The sequence below is a fragment of the Bombyx mandarina genome, chromosome 25 (assembly GCF_030267445.1).
Source record: "Bombyx mandarina strain Sakado chromosome 25, ASM3026744v2".
Lineage (NCBI taxonomy): Eukaryota > Metazoa > Arthropoda > Insecta > Lepidoptera > Bombycidae > Bombyx > Bombyx mandarina.
In genome coordinates, this window is record NC_143231.1 from 6,126,945 (window position 1) to 6,138,502 (window position 11,558).

At 36.5% G+C, this 11,558-nt stretch overlaps 1 protein-coding gene across 1 annotated transcript; it reads left to right on the plus strand.

Annotated features, from left to right (window-relative positions):
- The first annotated feature begins 194 nt into the window (after positions 1 to 194).
- Positions 195 to 11,241, plus strand: Prp39 (pre-mRNA processing factor 39). Its single transcript, XM_089738626.1, has 15 exons — positions 195 to 422; positions 509 to 1,099; positions 1,736 to 1,876; positions 2,585 to 2,722; positions 2,938 to 3,099; positions 3,691 to 3,816; positions 4,567 to 4,693; positions 4,915 to 5,062; positions 5,777 to 5,924; positions 6,652 to 6,762; positions 7,218 to 7,382; positions 8,472 to 8,692; positions 9,396 to 9,664; positions 9,988 to 10,186; positions 10,659 to 11,241. Exons 1-15 carry the CDS (start codon positions 393 to 395, stop codon positions 10,864 to 10,866), a joined length of 2,784 nt encoding a protein of 927 aa, XP_089594752.1. The 5' UTR covers positions 195 to 392; the 3' UTR covers positions 10,867 to 11,241.
- The last annotated feature ends 317 nt before the right edge of the window (positions 11,242 to 11,558 follow it).

Sequence of the window (11,558 nt, forward strand, 5' to 3'; positions counted from 1 at the left end):
TGAAAAAGTCTCAGTTAATGATCACCATTATCTGAGATTATATTTCACCCCATATTATCTCATCTTAATTCATTTCTTTTCATTTCATTTCATTATATTATTATTCATATATAAAAGTTTTCATTAAAATTAAAATAAGAGTTGACCTAAAGGTCCTAGTTACTAGACCATAAAATCCCTTAAAAAAAGTTAATACCATAGATAATACACTTATGTTCAAAAGAGAAGCTAAAAGCTCAAAAAGCGATAAAATATAGCAAATTGCGTCCAAATACGAAATAAAACGTAGCGACTAAATACTTTTCCAACTCAAACTACTACTATAGCTGTTTCGCTTAGATTGTAGTGTTTGATCGATATATCTCGTTCTACCAGATTTCTAAACTTGAAACATGGAAGATGAAACAAGCTCCGATAATCAGGTTAGTATACAGTGTGAGGTTAAGATCTAGAATTGTTATTTAATTTTTTGCTTAACTTAATGCTTAACATATAAATATACTTACAGAAAGGATCTGAAAATCCCATGGATACAGACGAAGGTCCTTTGATAAATGAGAACTCCAACGGACTTTCTCATTTGTTAACAGAGGGCGAATTTAATAGTGTCGATGCTGCTGTTGATGAGTCGTCGACATCTAATCAATGTTTCTTGAACGCCGTGGAATTATCAGCTGGAAGCGCTGGTGACTACCTCGAAAACAACGGCCCTCGCTTCAGTACAGATTCTTTTGACATTGGTGATAATGCTGTAACTTTTCCCAATGATTCTCTAAATAGCGCATTGACTGAAGATAATTCTATTCAAAGTGACTCTGCATCCCACAAAGCAGTTTTAGACACAGACAGTAGGCAGTCCGAAAGTCAACATGCAACAGATTCCAATATAGGCGAGATAAATGAAAACTCTGGCAATGACTCTAACTTCGCCACTGAGCATGTAAATTTAAATGTGGATAAATCAGAGCAATTGGAAATTGTTGAGCCATGTAGCAGTCCAGTAAAAGGTCCAGTGATTAAGCAGGATGAAGTCAAAGAGTTGAAAAACCAAAGAGAAGTAGATGATATCAAAGAACAATCACAAGACTCCGCAAGTAAGGTAAATGGTAGACTTCAACAATAAATCACTTAAAAACATTTGTGTTTGTGATTATAGTACAAAATACATATGATTTATAATAATAAATTAAACATATATCAGTAATGTGATCAACAATATAAGAATTGTTATTTATATAGTGTGAATGTTGTTGATTGATTACAGTGCCTTTATTTTATGGTAATTACAAAAAATTTAGCACAAACCACTTTAATATTATTGTTCATTTACTGGATTGCTGCTAATTGTTATGTTTAAAAAATTATATACATGAACACATATTCAATTTCAACATAACGACGCTTGAAAGGCAAACGTGACTAAGCGACAATGCGTGAACTTTACAGTAGACAAATTTAAAGTTGACATACCTGAAAACAAAATTTATTTTAACGAATCTAGCTGTAGTAAAATTTAGCTAGTAGCTGTAGGATTGAAATTATTTTAATAGACCTAGAAATATATATTTTTTGCGCATCGAATATGGTTATTACCTATCATTTATGTACAAAGCAGTTATTGTCGCTTAGTCACGTTTGCCTTTCAAGCGTCGATATACTTGTGTCCCTTTTGCACTTTGAGGTTACAAAACATGAAATAAACCAAATTATTCATTGTAATTTTTTCCTATATCAGATTGGTGGTGCTGAAGAAACAGAAGTAGTATCAGAGGATGAACTTCCTGAAGTGCAAAAGCCGAGCATCAAAGATGCTGAGAATGTATCTGATGATGAGTTGCCGGGGCCGAAACCTGCAGAACTGCCTGCTGATACAGAGGTACAGAATTGTAATTTTTTTGTATGTTATGAATCAAATAACATAGCTTAATTGTGACTAATGAACTATTCAATTACCAATTCATTTCTTGCTTAATTTAAAGAGAGATGGGTAATAAATAATATAGGATATATTGATATGGATTAATTTGCTGCAAGCAAATAAGTAATTGAAATATTGTTAATATAGCATAATTAAATAAAATTATTATATTTTCTGAACATTGCAAGTTGCAAAAAATTTAGTGATGCATATCACTGCATTTTTAACCCTCTTATCATGGCCGCTTCTAACTACATATCAGACCCAGGCAACAGGGCAACAAAGTCATTGCTACCACTTGAACATGTCCTATCAGATCCTCCTAAGACACTCTCAGTGCTTTTTAGTTGAGTTTCGGCATCATTTTTGTGGAATTCGTCGAGTGCCATGAATAGATAGACATGCCATCTAGTCCATAGACACAATCCACTTAGTTTTTTGCGAGGTATTCTTAGTGAGTCACGACTTCCCTCTGGTGGTAGATTAAGCAAAGCACTGCTCTGTTAAGTGTGCTAGCAAATTCTCTCAGGTGCAGGCTCTCTGTGAGCTCGCCTATCTGTCTGTGCATCATGGTAGGAATAGCTGCGAAGATACCAAGGATGAGATAGGAAAGAAAGAACATATATGATTAATTTATGTACAAAATATTGTTTTGTTATATTATAGGTTGTATCAGAAGATGAGCTACCTGCATCCAAGAAAGAGTCTAGAAAACGAAAACCAGATGAAGAGAGAAGTAATTATGATCCAGGATCACCAACATCAGAAGGTGAATCTTCCACAAAAAAACAAGCTATTACCAAGGTATGGAAAATAATGGTTTTGTTAAAACTTTACATTATTTGATCTTTTTTTTGCATTTTGCAACTATTTTGGTGTGTTCATATAACATAATTTTGGAGATCATACCTATAACAGTTGTGAACAAGTTTTTATTCAATTTAGATTAAACAGAAAAATTGGTTCTGTTTTCTCAGTATCCAACAAAAACAAATGAATAATTAGCTAAAATACTACAGAACGGCGAAAGCAAGCCCATACCTGCCGAAAAGAGACCTTCTATTGATGAAAAACCTAAAAAGAAAGTTTTACCGGAATTGGAAAAGTACTGGAAAGTTGTGAACGATGATCCGACTGACTTCACAGGGTGGACCTACCTATTACAATATGTCGACCAAGAGGTAAGTAAATTTATTGATTAAATTATAGATAAATATTTCCATAATAAACTATACAGATGTAAGTTCTGATGAACTTTATGAACATCATGTATAGTGTTAAGTGATTATTAGATTTTATAGACATCACAATAAGGCAGCCAGCCCCTATGTGAGATTATTTTATATATTTTGTTACATAATTTAAATAGGAAATGTAACTGACAGAAATAGACAACACATGTATTCATATTTATAATACATAATAATATGATACAATTTACTTTTTACACTCAAGGTGCGAGTATGCAGACATTGCTATAGGAATAATTTAAACTTTAACAAATTCAGATCAATAAGTAGCAATTTATAAAAGAATGTATGCATGCTATTTTTCTAAAGGAAATTATTTAATGCCCATTGGCAAAAATTATTTAGCTTAATTTAATATATTTATGATGAAAAGCAATTGCTAATCTCATTGCTTTATGAAGTAATGAGAACTGAACTCAAAATATGTTGAGAAGCAAGGGCCAACTGAAATTATTCATACATTTCGAATCAAACGAAAGTGGTGAGTGGATAAAATTGACTAGTTTAATAATTTATTCATAGAGCGATGTTGAAGCTGCACGTGAAGCCTATGACGCCTTTTTATCCCACTATCCTTATTGCTATGGATATTGGAGAAAGTTTGCAGATTATGAAAAACGTAAAGGAAGTAAAAAGAAGTGCTTAGAGGTGAGTTTTTTTTGCCCATAAATAACATATTAAATTGTTTAAGTCACTTGGTGTGTTGGTAAGGCTTCGACACCAAAATAATGAGTTTTATGTCAATATCTTAAACTCTTGGATTTTTGTAATATTTGGTCAAATATGGTATTTTGCAATTATTTTTTTTCCCAACAGTGCAACGAGGTCTACGATGTTCGTATACGAAAGACGTCAGGTCACACCGGAGAGTTGTATAACCGTCACATAGATATTGTTTTAATTATACTTACGATAAGGTGTATTGTTTGTATTCTAGTGATTAAGTTTAATACAACTTGTACATGCATGATGTATTGTAATACATACTTTATTGTATATATAACTAAGTACATAATGATTTATGGATAATTAAGATGAAACTAATCCATGAAAGCACACTAGCGTGGATCACAGCGGTTCTCCATATTTAGCCATTTCGAAGATCACGGCGAAGACAGCGAGCCCGGCAGCGTCCATTACGAACAGGTGTAATATGCCCGAACAAACATTTTATTTTAAATAGATAAAGCGAGATGTTGCGTTACGTTGGTGTATTTATTGCTTCGAACAAATAGGCGCACATACCCGACCTCTCGCTTCCTCTATTTTAAAAAATTGAATGAAAAATATTATGATATAATGCTATTGAATATTCCCTTGCTATCATAGTATTGTTGTGTCCACGACAATGCTTGGACGCTCTTGGAAATTGTTTTCAAATTCAATCTTGATTTTCAGGTTTTGGAAAGGGGACTTAAAGCTATACCTTTATCCGTAGACCTCTGGATACATTACCTCAATCATATAAAAGCGACTAAAACCGAAGATCATGCGTACATCAGATCTCAGTATGAACGAGCCATAGGTGAGTGGTGATTCTCCCACTTGACATTATATGTATGTGTGAATAACAGTTACCATGACATTCAAATGTGACCCGAATTACTAATGAAACGTAACGCCAGAGCAAGTGCTTTAATGTGTACTGTATGTAATGTTTTTTTTTATTCAACTGAAGTGTCAGTATGAGTCATAGTAAATATGTAACCTTTAAAAGCAGTGCTGTACTAATATATTTATTTACAGATGCATGTGGACTAGAATTTCGCTCGGATCGTCTTTGGGAGTCTTACATCAAATGGGAAGCGGAAAATGGTTCCGCTCTCAATGTCACGAATATCTACGATCGTCTTTTGGCAACACCCACCTTAGGGTACACGTCACACTTCGACAAGTAGGTCATTTTGTAAATTGAAAATGTATCTTTGGAATTCTTGAAAGGACAGTCTTTAAGATTATTGAACTAGACAAGTACTGGCTTTAGTATTATCTTTAGATTGCTTATTTTTTAGTCACATTAATAAAAATTGTTATTTACTTAATATCATAAATTCACACGAGTTGACAATCCATAGGGCATAGCCACCGGATCCTGTGGATGCCACTATGGGGACCTTGAGGCATAGGGTCTTTAGGATTAATTAAACTTTACATTATAATAATAATAATAATAAATAAATAAATATTTACTAACAATCACGCTACGTTAACTGGTCCCGTGCTAAGTTCGTAAAGAACTTGTGTTACAGGTACCATATAACAGAAATAAATATAAGATTTTTATTATACACATACATATATTTAATAAACATCCATAACCCTGGAAAAGTCATTTTATATTTATCATACAAAATATCTTCCCTTGGCGGGATTCGAACCCGCGACCCCTTGTGTGGTGACCATGTCACTCACCACCACACCAGACGGCAGTTAAATTATACTATTTTATAATAATTATAATTAATTATAATAATTATACTATATTGTTATATAAATATCTTTCATTAAACTATATTTAAATTTAGTTCCTAGCGGTAAGCATTGCATTATCCCCTGGCCTTGTCAATTTCTCATGAATAGTTGTTCTACATGTTCGTCTCGGTTCCAGTTTCCAGGAGCACGTGATGTCGGAGCCGGTGACCGGCGTGGTGAGCCACGCGGAGCTGGTGCGGCTGCGGGGCGAGGTGCGGGACGCGGCCGGCGCGCAGCCCAGCCTCGACCTGCCGCCCGGGGAGGACGAGCCCGTCGACCATGTCGTAACTATCGCATTGTGTCTCACCGCCGCCCACTGCCGCCCACTGCTGCCCACGCGGAGCCGGTGGGCTGCTCGGAACAACTGTTACATAGAATTAAGATTTCGACTTTATGGTAGGTACCACCGCCCTGCCTATTTCTGCCGTGAGGCAGTAATGCGTTTCGGTTTGAAGGGCGGGGCAGCTGTTGTAACTATACTTGAGACCTTAGAACGTATATCTCAAGGTGGGTAGCGCATTTACGTTGTAGATGTCTATGGGCTCCAGTAATCAATTAACAACAGGTGGGCTGTGAGCTAGTCCACCCATCTAAACAATATAAAATAATAAAACAATATTACATTAACGTACACTTATTGGACTATACGCGACAGTACTATGGTGATGGACACAATTGTAAGTCAAAGAAAGATTGATCAACTTGTTTAGCAAAAAGCAACGATGTTGACAATATAAAATGGATTCGTATGGATTTGGTCAGATTTGTTACCGACCTACTAGTTTCGCGTATCAACCACCGGATCCTATCCGATCCCGACGACTGACCTAATATAGTCATCTAACGAAGACCTTCAAAGAGCAATCCTGCGAGTACTTGAGAGATGGAAAGGCGAGACAACCCCTTGGTCTGCTAGAATGAAATAAACCTTTTCGGCTACAATAATTAAAAAACAAAATAAAAATTAGTACTTACAATTAACATATCATACATAAACAATATGTTCATTAGGCATCTGATGAAGAGGCACAAGCCATCAAGGAACGGATTGTTGCAGCTCGAAGAAAAATTCATAAAACGACCGGCGAAGAAGTAACTGCGAGGTGGACTTTCGAAGAAGGAGTGAGTGTAATCTTTATATAACTTATATTGCATTTAAAATAATAATAAAATAAAAAAAATAGCTATGGACGTGTAAAGCAAGAGACTTCGTTGCATCGGATTACATAGGATTAACGTTTTAATATTGATGTCTATTTTCTATTATTCAACAGATAAAAGAAACAATTTAAATATCGAGCCTCAATGTTCAAACTTATCTCTATGCATTAGTAAAGTGATTTAATAGTCTTAGTTTGAGGATTAATTAAACATACTGATTATAGGAGTTGAATTTTAAACATAATTATTATATAGTATTCTTCATCAGACTGCAGACGCTCGTCCGTTGATGGGCACAGATCTCTCTCTAGACTCGCCACAAAAGGTCATTACGAACCTACAGACAGACAGGCTTCCATCGCATATATCACTTACTATACTGCACAACTTATTCATCTTTCATGTATTAAATTTAGATCAAGCGGCCTTATTTCCACGTGAAGCCCCTGGAACGTTGCCAGCTAAAGAACTGGAAGGCGTACCTCGAATGGGAGAAGCACCACGGTTCATTCAAGCGAGCCCTCGTGCTCCACGAGAGATGCCTCATTGCATGTGCCTTATATGAAGAATTCTGGATGAAGGTATCGATCTCTTTATTACTGCGCTATGTTTATGTTTTGAGTTTTGATAAATACTCCCAATACACTATTAATTATGTTTACGAACTTAATACTCAAGGGGACCTGTGCCCGGTTTTCCCCTCTTACTAACTAAAGTAAGTAGTTGCTTTAGTTAGTAAGAGGGGAAAACCGGGTAGTACAGTACAGTAGTAGTATCACATTATAAGATTACTACCCCATGTAGTGGCAGCGAGAGCGATCTCTTGGCAAATGGCGCCGCCGAGACTTTTTGGAAGGAAAGCGAGGAGTGAAGTGTGATTTTTTTATTTTGTCTATTTAGTGTTTCCTCGGGTTTAAATGTGTAATAACGGTGGTTTATGAACTGTTTAATATCTGTGAATGTGCACTAATTATGTGGGAAAATGAAATAAAGCCACTGGAAGTTACGTACTTCTCGGGATCCTCCAAAAAGTCCATTGAAAAGATCTCAGTAAATGATCATAATTTTGCTGACATTATACTTCATCCCATCTTATCTCATTTCATTTAATTTCATCCCAGTTGATTAATGTCTCAAATTAATCATCTTCATTTCATTTCACCCCATATTATTATTTTTCATACAAATAAAAATATAAATTCAAATAAGACATGACCAAAAGGTTTTAGTTAAAAAAAAACTTTAAAAAAAAATGGCGCCGCCTACTAGTAGAGCAAGTAGCTTTTTTTTCTGTGTTGCTACGATAGCAATGCCTCCATCCATCTTGAGACATGAGTTTTGGAGTCATAATTCTTACAATAAAATTCACAAGACACCATAAACATAATTTTTGTGATTTTGATTTTTATTACACTATGCTGTTCATTCATTGTGGAAGTCATTCATAAGCGTTTGTTAAGTATGTATTTCATTGGAAAAATTAGTACCTGTATGTGCTATTCGAACATTGGCACAGTGACATCGTTCAATACGAACCGTACCGGGCGTCTTAACCTCTAGGCCGACGATGACTTATTTAAGTTAACAAACAATAATAGTAACAAAACGCAAACGACATTATTAGATAATTGTTTACATTCACTAAATATTTTTAAATATGATTTCTGTAGCTTATAAAGTTTCTGGAAGAACGTGCTGAACAAGATCCTGAAGTGATAGCAATAGAACGGGAAGTACTAGAGCGAGCCTGCACAGTGCATCACCTCGACAAGCCAGAGCTCCACCTACACTGGGCACACTTCGAAGAGGTGCAGGGCAATACACTGAAAGCTGCCGAGATACTTGATCGTATCGAGAAAACCTGTCCCAATCTCGTACAAATACAGTATAGGTATGTTTATCCTTTATTACAACATAATGATATTTGGTTGCTCTTTTATAATTGCAAAATAAATAAATAACTGTCTAGTAATACTTTATAGTCACGAAAATATATTAATGTTACAATTTAGTACAATATGATTTATAATGGTGATGATGATACCATATAATTATGCAATTTTTTTTATTGCTTAGATGGGTGGATGAACTCACAGCCCACCTGGTGTTAAGTGGTTACTGGATCCCATACACATCCATAACGCAGATGCGCCACCCACCTTGAGATATAAGTTCTAAGGTCTCAGGTATAGTTACAACGGCCGCCCCACCCTTCAAACCGAAACGCATTACTGCTTCACGGCAGAAATAAGCGGGGTGATGGTACCCACCCGCGCGGACTCACAAGAGGTCCTATCACCAGTAATATGACATCTGAAAGCCATATAATACCCAGAGATTTAAAAAAATGCAATTTTTATTATTATTAAAATAAAATTATAGTCTACAATATAATTAAAATTTTGCTTTACTGTCAAAGTACATAGTTGTATCTTATAAGTACAGTTTTAATCATGAACTCTCATCTTGACTATAGATCCATTCACTGTGAATCGTTTGAGCCATACTAATTACTTCTGATGATTAAAATACTCGATTATTACAAGGACATAATAATTGGATAACAATATAAGTAAAGTAATTTATACGAACAGGCGAGTGAACCTCGAGCGACGACGCGGCGACTACGAGAAGTGCTCTCAGCTATACGAAACGTACATCAGCACTTCGAAGAACAAGTCGCTGGCGTCTGCGCTCGCCATCAAGTACGCGCGGTTCCTGCAGCACGTGCGCCGCCAGCCCGCCGCCGCCCGCGCCGCGCTGGACGACGCCGTCGCCAAGGACCCGCTCAACCCGCGCCTGCACCTGCAGAGACTTGACCTCGCCATCAACACTCCCGGCGTCACCTACGAAGAGTTGGATGGTGAATTATACAATACTAACGCCCGCAATTTTATTTACCCTTTAAAGTATTAAATGATATAAAATTCAAAATTTTCAATATAAGCATATAACATAATATAATATATAATAATAACATAATAGGCATACAGCATAGCTTTATTTTCACAAACCGTTATTAACTGTTTCTTCAAAAAGGATGTATGTATTTAAAATGACTTCAATACCCTTGTAAACTATTCAAGGAATATTATCAGTAAATTGAACAAATCTCGAGCTACATCAGCTTGGGATGAGTTTTCTGTACTATACATAATATGATTGTTGATGTTGTATGACACGCAGAGCTGGCACAGTCGTACTCGAGACAGGAGGGCGCGGACACGGAGGTGAGCGCGCACATGGCGTGGCGCCGCCGCGAGCTCGCGGAGGAGCTGGGCAGCGCCGCGCACGCCCGCGCCGCACACGCGCATGCGCGCGCTCTCGCCAAACATCTCCGCAAGCGCGCTCGCAAAGACAAGCACGACCCGCCGCCGCCGCCAGCGTACGTATCTCCACTTAACCAATAATACTAAATCAGTGGACACAGGTTCATGGCACCACTCACCGACAAGGCGTCCCCTCCCAATTTCTACCATGAAGCAGTAATTTGTTTCAGTTTGAAGTATTTGTACTGTAAAAACTGAAAACTTAGAACTCATGTCTCACGATGAGCGATGGCATTTTCGTTGTCTATAGGCTCCGGTGATCACTTAACACCGAGTGGGCATTGGGCTCGTTCAACCATCTAAGCAATGGAAAAAAGCATGTCAGAACGTTATGAGCCGATTTGAATTTAAGTAAAAAGTAATTATTGTTTGTAATAAATCCAACTATACACATGACGGTTGTAAATTGTTCTCGATTAAACACTTCTTATGTATTCATTAACTAAATATTCAATACACGTTTTATCACATTTCTCACTGAGGGATAAGGTGTCCTTAGTAGAATTTATAATTTAATTTTTGTAACAGAGTAACTGATTCTAAGAAAAAAGAGAGTACGGCAACCGCCAATTCTGTTCCGACGACGAATGCGAATTACTACGCGCCGACGACAAACACGCAGTCCTACGACCAATCGTACACGCAGTCCTACCAGCCGACCTGGGGCTACCAGCAGCCCCCCGGGCCCTACCAGCACCACCCCCACGCCTGGCCGCAGTATCCCAACTACTATTAGTAATTTGAAGAACATTCGTGATGGACGTACGAATCAGTACATACTTTTGATTTCAGTCACCTTTTTCTCCATGTATTAGGTTAGGTTAAGATTACGTTTACAATTAACTTTAAAGTGTAGCTACAGGCTTTAGATAAGAATTATAGCTACTATATTAGTAATTAAAATAATTTGTTTGGATAAACGTATGTTCGTGAAACATAATGTAGTTGAGGTCGGATTTTTTTATAAATTAAAAACATGGATATTTGTGACTGAATTCAAAGGTCCAAAGGGGTAATGAGCTCATCAGGCCAACAAAAAACTGTATCTTGACATAAAAGTAAAATAAATGTATTTTGTAAGTTTTCTAGAAATTAAATGATTGACAGTGGGTATTAATTTATTTTTCTATACTTTAAATAAAATATAGCTTTTGTTTACTAAATTATGTTTTTACTGGCAACACACACAATCAATTTGAATAAAAATTTAAATGATTTCAACATAGATTGCTGAACTCATACTCGCTGTATCTACGCTAAACTCTCGTATCAAAAAGAGCCGCCCCCGAGCAAAATCAACGCCATAGACTAATGGATAAATAAATTGATGATTAATTATAAACTGATCAACGAGGTACAAATTCAACTCAGTCTCGTAAAGTTCGCTTTCTCGTTTTGTTTTAATTTATATCTTCTGTATCTTTCAAC